Source organism: Synchiropus splendidus, chromosome 11 (assembly GCF_027744825.2).
Source record: "Synchiropus splendidus isolate RoL2022-P1 chromosome 11, RoL_Sspl_1.0, whole genome shotgun sequence".
Lineage (NCBI taxonomy): Eukaryota > Metazoa > Chordata > Actinopteri > Syngnathiformes > Callionymidae > Synchiropus > Synchiropus splendidus.
In genome coordinates this window covers 14,572,478-14,591,529 of record NC_071344.1, presented here as the reverse complement: position 1 = coordinate 14,591,529, position 19,052 = coordinate 14,572,478, and the positions used below count along the sequence as shown (strand labels likewise).

Below are 19,052 nucleotides of genomic sequence, written 5' to 3'. Positions count from 1 at the left end.
TGAGCATGGTTGTCTGTCCAGGTGTGTCCAGCTGTCCACCCTCTCATGGAGCTCTGACTCACTGAAGGAATAGAGAGGAACAAACAAACAAAGCACCCAAGAGGAAGAAGAAGGAATGGAACCATCATCACTTAAACAACTGATCCCCTGAAGGACATAAGACAAATCTCACAACACCTATGTGATATCATATAAATTCAGGCCAAAGAAGTGCTCACTCGGAAGCAGCTCCTCCAGCCACCCCCCCGCAGCAGGCCTGGATACAGAGGAGCTCTGGACCGTTTGGAGTAGATGTGTGACACAGCTAGTGAATTTTTCACAGAGTTTTGAGACGAGAGTCAGGCACGCACATCAAGCTCGCTGGTGAAAACAAAAGCTGAGACCAACACGTTTCACAAAATTCCTTTTAATGAATGAATGAATGTACCAAGAGTCTAGGCATTGAAATATGGCACAGAACAGTTGCTTTCATCACGAAATCATGTCGGACGGAGTTTACTGAATGGCAGAAATCTGACATTATCGATGTCGTCACGGCGCTCGCACGACTCAGGAACCCAGTTTGGGTTTTTGTTGAACAAATGTTTCTGCTTTCTATTCTCCATGACACTGTTAGGGATGAAAAGTGCTGAGAAACAAAGACTGATTCGTTGAGACTGAAGCAGCTTTTTGAAACCAGAAATCAGACGTGACATGGAACAAACTGAAGTTATTTATTTAAGGTCTCTGTTTGGCACCAAAAGATGGGCAGTCAGGTTGTGTCACCGCGACCACTGCGCGACAGATGAGGAGTTCAGATTTCACCAAATATTCTAAAAAGCAAGAGTTTCCACTTGACAACAAGGCTGTTTCCTGGAGGCTCACACACAGTAGGATGGACTGTCGCTACATGGAAGCAATAGATTCACAAGCTTCCTCTGCTGCGGCTTGAATTTGCATGAATTAGTGTAAAATTTGGTGATTTCCACGCCGGCCCCAAGCTGTTAGTCAGAATCTCTAGGGCTTAAATGAGGTAAAAAAAAAAGCAGAACAAGAAGGAATTGAGGCAGAAGAGAGAGAAAATAAAGAGGCTTGAATTACCATTGTGAATAACGCAAAAATAAAGTAAGAAAAACAGCAGCTGGAATAAAAAGAAAGTTTAGTGAAACCTGATATTCACCCTTTTTTTTACAGTTTTAATTTGGTACATGGCACAATCAGCATGAATGAATCTGGTGTACATAAATAAATATTAAATATTCTATACATAAATATACATATAGAGCTCTTACAAAGACATCGAGAGCTTTCTTGGCTTGGGATGTTTCATATGACAAATGAAAACAGTTTGTGTTGCTGAGCAGTGATTTTGTCTTCTCTGTCGGACGTGATATCTCTATAGAAGCCCTATACATATATGTATGTATGCCCATATTTATATATATAGATATATATATATATAGATATTCAAGAGCCTAAATTGACTGATTTATTCAGCGCGATCAGGCATCTGCTTTTTGAAGAGGAACTTTTACAAAGTCAATGGAATCATGTCAGTTAGTTCGGCTGAGTCTTAAGCTATTTTTGTTTTTCTCTTACACGTAAAATAATATATTTATTTATAATCTTTAAGCAAAATTAGACATATAGAACTTTGAAAAATAACCAAAGTGCTATTTTGCAAAGACAGACACACAGCAGGAACATTACATGTGATGAACCAAACGCATCATGAGAAGAATCTTCAGCTCCAGAATCACATTATACAACCGACAAATTAAAGGAAACAAAGAAATCAAGAGAAACGGTGCACAAACACACATTCATTCATACATATTCACTGCAGAGTTCCACCTGTGTCTGGTCCTCTCAGGAGGACGTGTTCTCATGCACACAAGCCCGCAGCAGCATGTGCACAGGGCGGTGGAGAGAATATCAGAGAGCAAAGAAACTCATGTAAAATATGCACTTTTTTTTTCCCAAACAAAACAATCACAGTACAATGTATTCATCGCCACGCTTTCATCTCCTGACAGGAGGTGTCCAAGGCAAAAATAAAAATCATAACACTTTATATTGTTCAGCTCCTGCTCCACCACAAGGAAAAAACAGGATCCCAAAACGGGCTCCAAATCTCCACGTCTGCACGTCCTCCGGCCCCCGATCCTGGATTCAGTCTCTCATCTCTGAGTCTCATCTGCTTGTAACACACTTGGCGTGAAATCGTTTCAGGGAGTAGAAAGGATGACGAGAAGATGGGTTTTATAAGGCATTGAAACAGAAAATAAACTCAAGAAGCGGCTGAAAATGTCGACAAACAGGCCATTGTTCTAGTCTCCGGCAGGAGCAAGGGAGGGGAAATGAAAAGCACTTCTGATTGTTTTTTCTTTTCTTTTTTTGTTTTTAATGAATTCAAGAAAAAACGTGTTGGTATCTCCTAAATCTGCTTAAAAAGGCTTTTAAAATGATTACTTTAGAAAAAAAGACAGCAAAAAGGTTCCGTCTCAGATGAGGAGAAGGGAAGCAGTTTGATTTTGGCAGCTCTGCACAACAGCTCTCAGCAACTCTCCTCGTAGGAAAAGTCTTGATAAATCTCTTCACGTTTTAATCCAACTCCTGCCCTTCCCTTCCCCTCCCCCACGCTGTGATATTTATAAAACACAATCCTCTTCTCCGCTGGTTCATCCCTGCGCTCTTCCTCCTCCTCCTCCTCCTCCTCCTCCCTCGTCTGGTTCCTTAAAGCTATACGCGGGTGGTGGAGTGGGAGTGGGGCAGGCCGGTGGAGTTGAAGCCGGTGGTGAAGGTGTTGTAGGGGTGCAGGTTGGGCATGCCCACCAAGGAGTTTGGGATCATGGTTATCGTGTTGGGGGTCATGAGGGGAATGTCGTCGGGAGAGCGCCGCAGGGTGAGTGTGTAGTCGGGGAGGGAGGCCAGACGCAGCGCCCCCTCGCTGCTGTTCCCCGCCTCGCACTCGTGGTGCGTCTGGTTCATCTGCAGGGACATGATCTCCTCCTCGGGCGCATGGTGACCGATGTCATTGGAGGTGGTCTGGCGTTGCGGACTGGGCTGCCCGTGGGCGGAGTCCTGCCGACGCTTATCCTTGCGGTAGTAGAGCGCTGCGAAAGCCAGCACGTTGAGGAAAAGCAGGGAGGCGCCCACGGCGATGGTGACGCTGAGCTCGGTGGAGTAGTCCCGGGGGTTCTCCACCAACAGGGGGCCCGTCTCCTCCTCGTCGCTCCACGCGTCCTTGTCCTCGCTGTTGTAAGCCGGGGACATGGGCGGTCGTTTGGTGTTCAGCGGCCAGGAGGTTTTGCCATTGGGCCTTTTGGTGGCCAGGGTGTTCTGAGTGGTCTCGGGTGGGGGCACCTTGGTGGTGGTGGAGGTGTAGTGGAACATGTCATGCAGGTTGTACAAGTGCGGCACCAGGTGTTTCCAGAAGGCCACTTTGGTGGCACGATAGTGGTCCCGCACGCGGGGCTTGAGTCCGATGTGCAGGTACAGCTGGTCCTGGGGGTTGTACTTGGACCAGGCCACCTCCTCGAAGCGGTTGGCCTTGGTGTGGATGAACTTTGTGTCTTGAGGAACTGGCTTGTTGGGATCCCTGCACAGAGAGACAGGAAACATCAAAGTGAGGAGGACTTTGAAACCTTCAGGATTCGATGGCTGGAGGTGGTCAGTCGTCCCATCATAGAATCACCTTTCACAACAAGCTAAACAGTGGAAAGCATGTGACGCATGTGCTGCTCAACATCGCTCAGAAAGTTCGAGCGAGCGATGCTACAGTTATTCAATTCTCCTGATTATCTTGATATGGCTGCTTGTCTGAGGCTGACCACAACCTACACAGCCATGGATGAGGAAGGAGGAGGAGCAGCTCACACAGCAGCATGAGGGGCAGAGCACACACGGCGAGTTGCCTGAAGGGATGCAGGGGCTGAAAACACAGTTGATTCACCAGATATTCACTGCTCGCAGCCCCTTTACCTCCACCAGTTATTTTCAAACCAGCGCCATCTGAAAACTGGGGCTGTGTTTGTTACAGCACGTACATCATCCAGCTCACAAGTCGAAAGGATGACAAGAGCGCCCCCTGTACATACACAGGAATTGAATCAATAGCAGTATTGCTATCTGCTCGAAAATGTATTCAAGTATGAAAAACAATATGAATGGATGAACTCTGCATGGTGAGAGTCAGTGACCCACAAGGGCAGTGCTGGATGAGATTAGATGAGTTACACTAGAGTATTACTGAATTACAATGTAAAGCAGTCACTCTTCTTTTGCATTACTTTTGCACTGCTTTACCTGAAACAAAGTTTTGCCTGATTCAATTCGCAAGACATGATACTCTCCAGTGTGATTACTGTCCAGTATAGTGCACATTCTGTGACAGACACTGTGACCTCAGACTTGGATCTTGTGAAACCAACAGAACAATTTTTTCTTCGGCCTCGTTGCTTAATAGTTAGTGAGGCACCGCACTCGATGTTCAGATACTTTTCACGGGGGCGGAGAGATCCTTTGGTTCTCAGAACTTTGGAGAGGTTTTCCTTTCATCGTTTTCTCCCAAAACCATGAGAGTATCCACGTCTCGCTGAAGCAGAGTCCAGCTCAGCACATGCTGTATAGAGTAAAATATTGGTACACCGTACACGGCTGTAGTAATGCATGACGTCACCTAAAATAACCACGCAGTACTGCGCGAGGTCCAGGCGAAGCCTTGAAGCACGACTTGTGTTTCCATCTTTTCACCAGAATCAGATGCTCCATGTCCCGATGAAATTCCCTGAAATACAGCCTTGTGAAGAGAAAGTTCCCGGGGACAGAAGGGGCATCTGTTCAGCCTAATATTGCAGTAATAAACACCGGGACACCTCTTCATGAAGATGCCTAAAACTCCATCTACCTTTCTCCTCGCCACGACTCTGGTCTAACTCAGACGACCCGCGAAACACAGCCATGCTCAGTGAACGTCAGCACACATTCGAAGCAGTCTGCAGCTGAGGCCCTGACGCTGCTCTGTTGACTGGGAGAGCAGAGCAGTGTGCGATGGTGTCCAGCGCACAGGACCGCACCTATGACTTGAGCTGGTGTGTCGCCACTCCTCCATCACGCAGTCCCCTGTTGAACCTACAGATGTCTCTCTTCCACCCCTGACTTCACATGCTGGCCACCAGCATTTCAATTACACTTAACACATTGGTGTATTGATTCTATTGATACATAACAAAGCCCTGACCACGAAACCTGCTGTGGCTGTTCACCATCAAATTCTGGAGCTTGTGTTTTGGACTTGTACCAGTAATTTAGGATTTTCCCGCTCATATTCCCTTCTCCACCTCTTCCAGGTGTCATGGTTACATAGGAGCTGCTAGAATGCAAACAAAGCGCCGGCCCCTTTAACACGGGCCTACAACAAGGCCAAGAGGATGAAACCCTGCCAGAAGAATTCAACCTCCATCCTCTCCGCTTTTCCTTTCTCCGCTGTCAATTTTTCTTTTTCAGGTCAGTGCTTCAGGGAGAGGTGTGTGTGTGTGAGCGCACCTCCGTGTGTGTTTGTGTGTGTGAGAGAGGGAAAGAAAAAAGGGGAAAAGGGGCAGAGTAAATTGAGATAAAGCCGAATCCCTGGACCCAGGCTGGTGTCAGCACCGCGGCCTGTAAATAACCTCTTTTATTAGTCCCGTAATGATCCCCAATGAATATTGACAGGCAGGCTATGATGACTTTGTAGCTGAATATCTGTAATTACGTTTGAAAGGAGGGGCGCGGGAGGTAAGGTCATATTGATCTCCCCCGTGCACAACATGCCGGAGAACAAGACGTCAACGGACGAGCCCGGGACATGCTTGTCTGCCGCCTGGCTGACTCCTGCAGCAGCTGAACGTTCATTTTTCAATCCCACCCTGCCTCCTGTGTGAAGGTGGCTTTCACTTGAGAGCATTTCCGTGAGCAACTCGTCCATCAGTGTGGAACAGGTGAAGAAAACACTGCATTGGTCCTTCACCGTTAAACCACCGACTTTTGACGCTGATATTAGACTCTGTAAAATAGACTCAGTTTGTGATGGAAGTCGAGAGCATTTAAGTCCAGTTTCAAGGCTCAAAAAATGTTTTGGGTGTTTCCTTTCTTCAAGAGCCACGTGTGGCTCCACTCCATCCACAACGGCACTTTCTTCCCAGTGGGGAACTTTTGTAGCTTCTAATTCTATTAGATTCTGCAACAGCTCCTCTACATTTGACCTAGATTTAGAACACTCTGCATTTCAGCCCAGTGGAAACTGGGGTCTCCTGATCGGCTCCTGTCTGTTGAGTGTTGGGAAATGCGGCTCCACTCTTGTTGACAAAAGACGGAATGAAGACCGAGTTATTAGAAAAAGACAACCCGATCGACTGTCTATTACCGGCTATTTCTTAAAAATAAACACACTCCACTCCTTTGAACATTTCTACCATCACTCCTCCATTAAGGTCTCAGCACACGCTTTGAAGTCAGAACCTGACCTGCAGTCAAAGAGCTGCTCTCCGTCTGCTGTATTTGAAGTGGAGCGTCCCCTGGTTAACGCTCACCGTCGGCACTGGGAGCCTGTTAGTTTCATACGTGTTGTCGCACTGTGGTGGTGATGGAACCTCCTGGTCTTGTGCAGGACAGGCATGAGAAAGGCACAGTTGGAGGAGGGGTGGGGTGTCGAACATATAAGGTCAGGCTCAGTCCACCGCGCTGATTCTTTAACTTGATATATGGTAATACAAGTCAAGCAAATAGTGTCAGCAGCTTTTGTCAGTTTAATAAGCGCTGTAAAGAGACAAGGACGAGTGGATGTGAAGAGTTATGAAAGGAGCATGATCTGATCTGACGGCGGCAGATGAGCCAGTGAACGTGGTAATTCCTCTCAGATCTTGGCGGAATCATGAAAACATCCAAGAGGAAAAGTCGACTTGACGTTCTTCAAATTCATGCTCCATAAAAAAGCCTGACCATCTTCTCAGAAAATGAACTCAACTGTGCAGTTATGGGATAGAAGGCAAGTCAAGCTCAGCCTCACCTACATCTCAGAGATGCCATTGGACCTGTTTAAACCCAGAAGCACCCAAGACGCTCCGGTGACACGTTGACTCCTGTTTGAAGGTGGTCCGCACTCACTGGCTTGTTGTGTAAACCGAGTCTGGTGACGCATCCGTTGCGGCGTGGAGCAGCAGGAGGGAGTGACGGTGTTGCATCAATACAGAGCACAAACTCCAGCAATATCATCACTGGAGAATTATTTCTACACTATAATTATTGCGAGCAGCAACTGAGGACTGGATGTTTATCTGACTGCAGTTCAGACTTATTTTCAACAGATGACAGTGAGGTGACTCAGATGCAAAGTCCTCTGCATGTTTCCACCAGCCGTCGCTGGAGTTCAGTTCAACAAAACTCAGCCATTTGCCACTTGGTCCCAGACGTGCCTGATCAAGTGTAGTGTTGTACGTGGTGAAGACACGCTGGTGGCAGGTTCTTGAAGCCAGCGATTGGTCTGTGAACAGGCTAGTGTTGCAGCTGTGGGTCAGCTGGCACCACAACACATCAAACAGGTGCCCTCCCTCCAACAGCAGGACCATGTGACAGACAGGGGTGAGGTGCTGCGAGGACCCAGGTATGCACATGCAAGACATCCTCTCTGTGGCACCAGGGGCCCGTATGGGAAGCAGGTGCTAAAACTATCCTGCGCTTCTGCGACGGCCTTCACCAGATCCCGTGCCACAAGTGAGTGACCCTCCACATGAAAGGCCTCGCTGGGCGTGTGACAGGGTGTGACGGCTGCATTAGCTGCCTCCTGTCATTGGGCTCATCAAAGCAGGCCCCGCCCCCCCACCTGCAACCCCGTGACCCCGGCTGACCTGAGCCAGCAAGGCGTGTTTAAGCCTGTTCTTATCTGTGATTGATGCTCTTTGGAGCTGCAGCTCCGTGTGTGCTTGTATTTGTAACTCATCCTGATGCAACGACCCCCGAGCCGCGTCACATGACACGTGATGATGACGGGCTTCTCCTGGCTTTATATATAAAGAGTCTCTCTTCCTACCTGCAGACGAGGCGGAACAAACCCGCTGCTCATTACCGATTCAAAGAACCTAACTGCAAGCACTGATGTAAAAGCCAGATACGGCAGAGAATGAATATCATCTTCTGTCTTTTTTCATTCCCCGCGTACCTCCTTCCCCTTTTCATCCTGATGTAATTTGAAGCGCTTGAGTGATCATAGACCTCGCCATCGCCAAATCTGAGAAGACACGTTTAGATGGCCCCAGGCCGAGGACAGGAATCTATTTTCACTCCACTCAAGGAATCAGGGTCTGCAATTGAGGCTCCTCAGCATAAAACAAGGGACATGCATTAAATCAGCGACACCAGGAGTCATTTTGCTCCGCTGCTAAAAATGTGCAAAGTTGGACGATGTTTATTTTAGCTCCTGTCACTGTGGGGAAGATATTCCCACAGGGCTGGTTCTCCCCTGCCAGCAGGCCGGGCCTTGTCATGGACGGCTGTACTCTTCTGCATGAGCATGTTGGCGGTGAAATGGATGGAAAATCAATATAGGGATAAATAAAACAATGATAGATGAAAAATAATCTGCCAACTGAAATGATTTCCATGTGAGGCCATTTTTGGGAAGGTGTCCTCTGGATTGGGTTGGAACAAAAACCTTCACCCACTGTGGCCCTCTGAGGACCAGTGTTAAACATCAGTGAACACATGGAAGTAGGCCTGCATGATAAACCGTAAAAAAATGCAATTTCGATTCACCCTTGTGTCTGATTTAATTTTCAATTAATTTTCCATTCGCATTTAATTTACAAACCGACTGGATTTGCATCACAGATGCTACTTTCCTCTGTGAGTTTTATGCTCCCAAACAGCGCTGCAAGCTACTACTTTCTGAGTTCCCACAATCCTTGTGACTCCTCCTTCAACCAATGACGAAGCGCCTTGTAGTCACGTGTTTCACTGGTGACGTGAACGCGGTAGTGATTGGGTCGGTCGGCGACAGGATAGAAACTGATGGAATGCGGATGACAAACCAGGAACTAGTTCGGAGAAACAGATTCAAAACGAACATGTTACGAAAAAAAGGACGGAGCATGGAGAGTGTTCCGGGGTCATGAAAGTGAGAGTGAAAGTGAGTGTAGCTGACGCCCAGAGTGTCATTCGGAGCGACAAATAATCATCAATTTCACCAAGCAGCATTTCTCAGGTGTCGTTTACAGGAAGACAGAATCGACCGAATCCGTCTCCGTTTTGGAGTCAGGTGCGGCGTTCGTCAGCCACCAGAAACTGTTGAAAACATCTGAAGTGGAAACTTTCATCAATGCAGTGCCCTCTGTCTCAACAGTGCCGCTACAGTATGTCAATATTTCACGGACACAGCACAGTCTCTAGAGATTCACCTGCGATGTCTCACATCAAATTACATGTTTTTGAGTTATGTCCTTTTGATATGACAGTTGCATTCTGCAAGATTTTTTTTTTGCCTTCTAGAAGTAATAAAGTAATAAAACCTTTCTGAGTTAAAATGATTTAATGGTTCATGTTTTCACATCTTCGACACAGAAAGTCTGATCATTTTGATAACAAATTCTTTGTCAATCCATGTGATCGGTATCCAGATCGGCAGCAAAAACCCTGATCGGAGCCTCCCTACCACAAATCTTTATCAGCACCTCAAACGTCATATGCCTGGTGATGCAACTTTGTTTGGTCATGGTTTATGTGTGCAATAAACTATGTATTTCATGAGGAAAACAAACCATGGCAGAGAATCGTGATATCAATTCTTAGCTAAAAAATTGTGATTCATATTTTCCCCTGAATCGTGCAGGCCTGGATGGAATTGTCCCGTTATTACGGCCTGAACCAGACAACACAGACAGATGAATGTTCTGGATCAGACAAGCTTTTGGGGTCGAGCCTTGGTCGAGGACCAGGCAGATCGGGGAAAAGTTCCAGCTCTCCTCACCTGCCGTGAGGCTCATATTTCATGGCAGGCCTGGGTTCAGCAGGCTAAGTGATGCGGGGCGAGGCACGGTGACTTTGGGGCGAGGACACAACACTGGGACCACTCCTCATTACGGATGCTATCGACTCGTGTGATGAAATGAGTGGCAGCAAGATGAAAGGAAAAACAGCCCCACCTCCGTCTCACCTTTTTTTTGGTCACTTTTCTGTTTTCATCAGACTGAAGGCAGCCATTTTTGATGAGGGATCATTTATGCTGCACAGTGTGAAATAAAGTAATTCCTCTTCACAATTCCGAATGAAGAGGATTCAGTGGAGGAGGAAAATCACATGATACTGGCTTATTCTAATGCAAGAGTAAATCAATTGCCTGTCCATGCTCCAGCAAGATAAACATGCTGATAACATGACGTATCGATCAAGTACCTGACCATCCTCCAGACAGGACGCCTCATGAATAGAATAGGATTTGTTAAGACAAATGAGTGGGTGCTATGGAAACTTCACCTAACCAGGTCCATCTTCTCTTGTTAATAACCAGTCGGATCAGCCCCCCAACATGGAGACCATCGATAGAATTACGGCCTCTAAACAAGCAACACCACGCTCCTTACCTTTGTTACTGCCGACCAGGATGTGGAGCGGGACCTGTTCCCGCTGAAGGTTGGAGCCAGGACCTTCTGCGGCTTGGGTCAGAAACAGCCGACTCACCCTAGTGAATGTTTACACTGCACAGGACTGTGCAAATAATAAGAGCGGAGGCTGTAACTCAGCCGGCTGTCGGTTAAACTGCAGCTTGTATTTTCCTTTATCTACATTTGTTTCATCGGCAGCTTTTGTCACTTAAGACAAAGCAATCAATGGCGCATATTTTAGCTCTTGCTCAGGATGTAAAACACACACCCAGAGTGTGTTGTGGCCAAGTCATGAGGGAGAGGTGGACGGAAAATGAAGGCGAAACCATGACAGCGTTCCGGTGCTAACCTTGGAGCCACACCACATGGTTGTTGACCGGGTTCCAAATACACAACAGTCACTGACTGACCTTCACTTTTTTGGAGTATAGTTCACATCCACGTCACAAAATTGTTGCGTCATTTAGGGGCTTTCCACACTACGGGTTCTGTCTCGGGTGGGTCTGAGTCCGATTGGCCCCCTGCTGTGCAGCATTGCACCTGTGCGCCTCAGGCAATGTCTATTTTTTCTCCTCAGCTGGCGGCACGCGCAAAATAGCAGGTTTGTCATCCACGACAAAGCACGTCTCAAGGAAGTCGTCATGAGCCGCACAACAACCTATTTACCACCATCGGCTTGACCGCCTTATTTTTCTGTCTCTTCTCCACATTAGGAGTCATCGTAACCTCAGATAGGAACTGATGACGGAGCTCCGCCACGGCTGTAACAGAGTTTGACGTTTCTCAGCCAAAACTATACATGGAAGAGTGTTGTGATATTTGTTTTACAAGGAAATAGCTGTGTAATACGCAGCGTCTTGATTGATCCACGCTGCTCTCACAACACCTTGAACACAGTGAGAGAGATTACCGACGATCGAGAAGGTTTTAATCATTTAAGCACAGACCCAGATGTCTGACATGATCAATGAATACTCTGGTGATCTTCAGTAACTTCAGAAAACCAGCGTCTTTCCGCTTCGCTGTCCTCAGGCAGACAGCAGCGCTGCAGCGAGACCAGAGCAGTTAAAATAGTTACTGAAGAGCGCAGCATTATTCATTTAAGCAAATCTGTCTGTCAATAAAATCAGGTGTTTATCAGCCTAATAAAGGAGAAAACACGTGAGTTATCAAACACACACACATTGCGAGTCCCAGACCGCTGCGCTGCTCTCAATTTTCCTGCACACCTTGGTGTTCTGGGAGTTTGAGAAGTCGTTTTTGAACGATGTTATGCACCCAGACAGCGATCAGACCCTTTACTACCCGGCATTTATCATGTTTGTGTGGAGTCGTGCTGGACACGTAGTTTCTGGCGTCTAACGCGAGTCACCTGAGGCGAGAAGCTCAGCACCCGCTGAGCGTTTCCCGAGACAATGCGTGGTGTCCAGCGGGGATGAAGTCCGTGGCCAAAACACGACTCGCTTGTGTTCACATCTCAGACTTCTGAGGCGAAAGAGCTTTGTCTCGAGACAGAACCCGTAGTGTGAAAGCGCCCTTAGACAAGCCCAGTGACCGCATTACACGAGCATATGACGACACCTTCAGCTTAAATCTCAGAAACACGCCGTGTTGGAGACGACAGTCACTGCGACAGTAGGAGCCAAAGAGAGAGTGAGATTCAGAAGGATTTGTTGAGTCATCGCGGTATCAACATGGCATGACGTTAAAACACATGACAAAGACTCAGTTTGTGGAACACAGCGTTTGGCTTGTGATGCGCCTGCCATTAATCACACACTCTGAGGAGATTGACAGCGCGTGCTGCCCCGGCGACACTTGCTCGGGCAGGGATTTGTCCTGCACAGATGACACAGCAGAGCCACGGGAGCAAAGAGCTTTGGGGAGAATCCTGCTATATGATACGCACTGTTGACATGCAGCCCAAGTGTCTTAACACGGTGTCACACATGCCGCTACAGCCGATTTAGCAGGCAGGACAGGAAGTGCAATCTGGGTCAGCTCATTACGAACATCTGGAGGGGGAGCTGGAGCTGCTTTACTGAGAGCAAAGTCAAAGGGAATCCAACTGGGTCTTCATTAAGAGCGTGTCCTCCTGAGCCAGATCGGCTCGGACTGGTGTGGTAGGAAGCATCTTTATTCCCAAGTGTTGGCTAAATGAGGGAGGATAATCCGAAAACGAGATCCTGGAAAGATATGTAAATGATCCTACATCCTCAATCCCCCCCTGAAGAGTTGATGGTAGCTTCTGTGGCTTGGCGTGGAGTGAAATTACCCCCCGCATGGTGCGTTTTCCCAGCATTTAATCCTGGTTTCTTTACGCTCTGAGAGCCTCATCGCGATCGCAGTGTAATCCCAGGGTTTGGAATGCTGGCAGGGCAGAGGCCCAGCGCTTCCTCGGAGCATGGACACACTGACGCAAGGTCAGGGGTGAAGAGCAGCGCATTGTTTTGATGTCTGCTGTTTGTTTGGGCCAAGGCCAGGTGAGAGTCATAGCCGGGTCGTCCCCAACACCAATGCCTTAGAGTCCTCACAAAACACTGGAGAATCACATTGTGTTCAAAAGGAAACTTTCAATGGACTGCCTCAATAATATTAGCTCTATTGAACGGCGCACCAGTCAACGCCGACACAGCGTTGTATCGCAGCGTTCATGGGCGAATCAATTCAAAGCGCCTGCCAGAGAAGTGTGTCTGATTAGACTGGGCTCCATAAATCACTCATCCATTGAGTGTTAGATTTATCGTTTTACATTTTGGAAACTGCATTAAGCAAACATGAACAGCAATATTAAAAGACAACGCATCGCAGGTGGAGCCCTCTGCTGTCTGTACTGCAACAACTGCTACTCATTTTGTTAGTGGACCAGTCGCCAGTTATCTCTACCACTGGCTGCTTGTTGGTTGCAGTGCTGTAACCAGGCATTTAAAGAAAGACAGAAAGAAAGTAAAGAGTTGTCAACACTTGTTCTGTTACGTGCCCAAACGTGCATTGAAATGTATGAAAGGACTGGATCCGAGATGAGAGAAAGGATTCGTTTCAGAACCGTGAATCCAGATTTTGAAGACAAGTCTCTTGTGTGACACCAAGCTGAGCGACTCTCAAAGATTTCACGTTCACAACTCTCTTTCATCGTAAACATTAATGGACTGGTCAAGATGTGTTATTTTGGTTCATCTTGCAACTAACTTTTTAGTAGCTAACTAACACCGGTCCTCAGAGTGACCCCAGTTGACCCTCGAGGCTCAAATGTTGAAATAAAATACTGTCATCACACGACACCCTTGTGAGGAAATAAACAGATGATGAGCACAAATTAAATTTGGCGTCTACATCTGGCCGCTGGGCAGCGCAGACAGCTGCTTAGGTGGATCCAACATCTGCACGTCCTTCGCCAGCAGCACTCCACGGGTTCACCACCGCTGCGTAGGAACGAGTGCAACGTTTATGTTGCCAAACTTGTTCACTTGTTTGTCTAACTTGAGCTCATAGACAATTTCAACTCATTAAACTGCAGCACATAACAATGAGTTGAGGTTATGATTATTAATCCACAGTTCACAAGATTTACTGTTTTATAATAAACATGTCGCGGCATTGAACAGTGATGCTAATGTATTCGCTTGTTAATAAAAACACAAGCAAATGGTTGCTTTTTTGGGGGGAGAATCTTAATATTCAATTATGAAGTATTGAATACAAAGTGTGAATGATGATGAGGTAGAGGAGGTGTTCACCGGGCAACACTGGACAGCAACATTTCAGCTGCCTTAAATCCAATATGTCTGAGGAAGTTCAGGCGAATAACAAGTCTGAAAGGAATCAGCTGAGAGATGCTGTTCTTTTCCCTCCCTTTCTTCACGTTCCATTTTGAAAGGCCTCACCTTTTCATGCTGCCCCTTTTATGTGGCACAAGCTGAGCTGAGATTAGATTCCTCTGACAATTAAAAGCACAAGACAGGGTTTGCTGTTCCGTGACCTGGAGATTGCGTCACTTCTTTGTGCAACGGACCTGGTTCTGCCTGCAACACCCGGCTCTCATGTATTTGAACAGCAGGATCCACAAAAACACAGTGCAACTGAGCTGGAGATGGACTGACAGTCAGGACTGGTGGCCAATTGGATGCAGCCATCTCCAAGTCGGACACCATGGTTCTCAGTGGAAAAGAGTAGGGAAATAGGTGGTGGAAAGTGATATTTACAGGTGGATTGGTTGTTGTTGAAGGCGTAGCTTTGTGTTTTGATGAAGCAACTCCGGGATTTAAAATCAATTTCCATTAGCTGCTCAGCTCATGGGGCCTGAGTGTCCCTCAGCCGAGTCGCCCCTGTAACACTGGCCCCTCAGGTCAGGCTGGCAGGCGGCGCCACATTCACGAAGCTCGCCACACACACACACGACGGTGTGAGTGAAGACATGAATAAAGGTTGCATCACCTTCAGCTGCCGTTTCATCTTCTGAAAAACTGCTGAGATTTCTTCTAAAAGATCTGTTACGATTAAGATTTTTGCTGGCCAACATCCAGGTTTATGCCAAACAATCTGAACGGATACTGCAGATTCTAAATAAATAAAAATGTGTTTGTGGAATGGTAACGTTTTCCACATTTTTAATAAAATAATCATAAATAAACATATAAATAGAACCAATAATAATAATAATAATAAATTATTGCAATATCATTCTTGGAGAGGAAACAAAAAAGATAATTTGCTTTAAAATGAACTGATAGAGGAAGGTCAAGTCAAAAGTCATTCCTGACCTTGGCTCACCTTCCACCTCTCACTCATGTGTTCACTTCTTCATTGTTCATATGCACATAATGGGACATTACACATTACAGTTCACAATTCTGGAGAGTGATTTAAGTGCATTTCAGTATCAATAGACTCGACAGTTGTCAGGGGTTAAATGGAAACTAGTGAAAAATAATGGCAGGACAAACACTTTGTAGAAAGACTGTAACAAGCACAGAGTGTTGCCAACAGTTATGAGGAAAATATGGCATGAGGTAGTGTCTGAAAACCAGAATAAAATACATGAACTAAAGCACTGCCTATTACTGATGTAAAATCCTGTTTCCGCCTGGCAGCGAACTATTACTAACTACACGTTATATACACTTAAGAGTGAGTGGATTTAGCCCAGCACTACTTCACGGGTATTTCTTCACCGCAAGGTTGGCTTGTGACAAAGAGCAATAATGAACAGCCCAGCTGGAGGCAGCATACAGGGAGACGACGTGTGCAGGCTGCTATTTGGGGCTAGTGGCTGTTGCGACACAGCAGGGGGCGGCTGTTTACACACACACACACACACACCTGGAAGAAAGTACCTTGGGCTCGTTGAACGCAATGCAACGCGTCCCATCTTACGACACCTTTTGTTCCTTTTATCAGAGAACAAGAGCCGAGCTGGATGGTTTTCATCTGTAGCAGGCTTTACATGGGTTGTTTTTAGGCTCTGATAGATTTTTTAAAAACATGCTCTTAACATTATTAATGCCTGCTGGTGTCTCCTCCCACACAAGACCTCGGAATAAAACCACAGATGATTTTTAAAATTATTATAGAAATATCACTGTCGTAAACAGTCGAGTAGGACATGGTGCACTATACAGCTGTGAATACATATGGCAGTATGAAACGGCTCCAATAATTGGTTGGACGTTCTTTATGCTGTGATGGAAGTTTGAGTATGAAAATTGCATCTGCTTCAGTAATTAGAGGGGCGAGATGACGACGGTTTCAACATCCGCCATCAAGCTGTACCCCCCGCCCCCCGCTGTTCCACCTGGGTGGAAGTATAAATAAATTTTTTACCAATCTACATGTCTGGTCATTTCATCAGCGCGATAATGTCTCTCTGCACGTGGCCGTCGTTTTCCACTTCCATCACCTTCACTCGCAAATCAGTTGGAACAGGCTTTTTCATTCTCTCTTCATGACATTGTCTTGGTGACTGTTTTGGCCCAAACACTGAACAGCTGCCCGACACACGCGGTCAGGCCCCAGTGATAAGGTTGAACTACAGCTACTCTAGAACGTTTGAACATGTTCTCACTGTGTCAAGGGGATTAAAAATCAAACGTTTCATTGACATGACATCACTGGCCGTAATACAGTGTGATAATGCATCACATTCTGACTGGGTGTGACGCCAAGATCGACTCCAATTTGACTGGTAGTTTTTGTTCAGTGCTAAACCCCAGCGGCTCAACTCCTCCTGTCACAATAAAACCATGTGCATCACCTGTTCAATGAAAGACAAAGAGTTCACTCACCCTGTTTTGGCAAAGTTGGTCCAGTAAGTCATGACCACAGCGCTGAGCATGACATCGTTCTTTGAGAAGTTGCAGGGGAACAGGTCAGTGGGACCGATCATGGGGATTCCAAAAACATAGGGCACTTCATCCCCGTGGGCAGCGTCCGACCAGGCGGGCTTCATCATGCTCTGGCAGTGGTGATAGAAGGCATAAAAGTAAGTGGGCGACCCATATCTGGCATGAAGGTCGGCCGTCACCACAGACGGCTCGACCCACTGATGGTCGGTAAACAGAGCCACCAGGGTCTTGCGCCTGGTTTCTGGATTCTCCTTGTCGGCCCAGTCTGTGTACATGAACTTTATGGTTTCCCTCAGTGTGTCCTTGCCCTCCGGGTACCCGTAGAGACTGTCCACAAAGTCTGACACCGAAAAATCAAAGTCGTTCCCAGAGACCCCGTCTTCCGAATCCACCACATTCTCCACGAAACGCAAGCCCTCGCCTTGGTTCACCCCCAGCATGATGTCGTAGTTGAGGAACTCCCCCTGCTCCATCAGAATCTCCGGGTCGTCGGGGATGACGTCGCCATCGATGACGGGTCCAAAGGCCACGTGGTACCGGGCGGGTTGAATGTCCTGCTCCACCAGCTCCCTGTAGCTCTTCTTCCTCAAACAGTCAACCATGTCCAGAGTGTCCAGGACGTTGCAGCCCACCTTCTCTGCGAGCAGCCGCGTGTATTTGACCGGCTGGTAGTTGACCGCCCAGCTGGAGAGAGCTGACCCACTCTGGATGATGGCGCGGTGGAAGAGACCTGCAGAAAGGAACACCAGGGTGTTTATTACGCTGATAGTACATTGATATGCACGACAGTTGTTTATTCGGTGCCTCTGCAATCAAAAGGGGACTGTCAGCCACAGAGCTGATAAGAATAACAAAGGCCCGGCTCAAGCCGTCCTGGTTGCCACACTGGACCATAATGAAATCATGGCTGTGATAATGACTGTGCAGCTGGTCCAGTCTGAGAAGGAGCTCGCAGACAGAGAACGGCATCAGAGCTCTGTCATCTTCCCTTCTCCCAGCCATCTCCACACAGCCCCTCGGGAACAACTGCTGTGTCACCAGTAGATGCTTTCAATAATGCCGTGCAGCAAGGGAGGGAAATTCATTTTTCCAAAGATTAAAAACTGGGTCAGTTCAGGCGGGGCGAACATAAAGTCTGCAAATTAATTCCACAAAAACTCTCCGATATTACATGGAAAGTTAGACGCAATAAAACAAAACAAACAAAAGGGTGGAATCACCGGAAATATATTGCATTAAAAGTAAAATATTGACTGAATTTGGAAAGAAATAATGGAAACAGGTATATAATGAGGTGCATGGAGCCGGTCATAAGGACGTGACGGGTGCGGAAGAGGACAGAGATACAGCGACTTCACACAACGCCAAGTCACTATTGCAATATGAAACAGAATCGATCAACCTGCTTGCATCGCTCATGATCTTGTCAACAGAGGCTTCCTGAACCACCGACAACTGCTCTACAGCTCCTTCTGCAGTTTGACTGACACACCGCTTCATCTGGGGTTCAGTCTTATCCAGTATAGTGAAGGATCCTCCGGCAAAGAACCACGGCGGCAGTTCGGCTGCATCGTCCGGACGACACTCCAGAGCTAGTTTACACCGTCACTGCCCAAACTGGAATAAATCTGTGGAGGAGCCTGAATAAAAAATGGCCTTTTATGTTGCGATGTACATTTCAGGGAAGGTTATATTTGTTGAGCTTCTGTGTTGACTATTTATCTGCTTATTTAGGCCAATGATGACTAAATACGTGAAGGGAGGATTCTAACTCTGGACCCTACGTTAACTAAAGGAGATGGAGAAACGAATGATGACACTGAATAAGGAGAGTAAAGTGCAAACCCCGGGCAAGTCTTACGTGCACGGAAGAGCGCGCGCGAGAGAGAGAGAGAACATCCATGTTCCCGACGGCACTGGTAAACCTCCCTGACCACTCTTTGCTTTTGGAACATTTTGTCCTTCCTCTGAGGCTCCGGAGAATATTACTTGGCTTTCATCTGGACCCTGATTTGTTCCGGGTCACCTTCCCCTTTGGAGGTCCGCACGCCTCCCTGGCACACCTGTGTGAGGCTGCCGTGTGAGCTGCGTCACGGATCGA

The 19,052-nt window shown here is 47.0% G+C and overlaps 1 protein-coding gene across 2 annotated transcripts in view; it reads right to left on the bottom strand.

The window, feature by feature from the left end:
• Positions 1–361: 361 nt before the first annotated feature.
• The window catches only part of nlgn3a (neuroligin 3a), a 157,027-nt gene continuing 138,336 nt past the window's right edge, over positions 362–19,052 (bottom strand). Inside the window, exons 7-8 of one of the 2 annotated variants that reach the window (XM_053879501.1) lie at positions 16,892–17,681; positions 362–3,580 (exon numbers count right to left, since the gene is read on the bottom strand). In XM_053879501.1, the coding sequence (XP_053735476.1) occupies positions 2,722–3,580; positions 16,892–17,681 (1,649 nt within the window). In that variant the 3' untranslated portion in view covers positions 362–2,721. The remainder of the gene's footprint in view (positions 3,581–16,891; positions 17,682–19,052) is intronic. The other variant, XM_053879502.1, reaches the window with a different exon arrangement.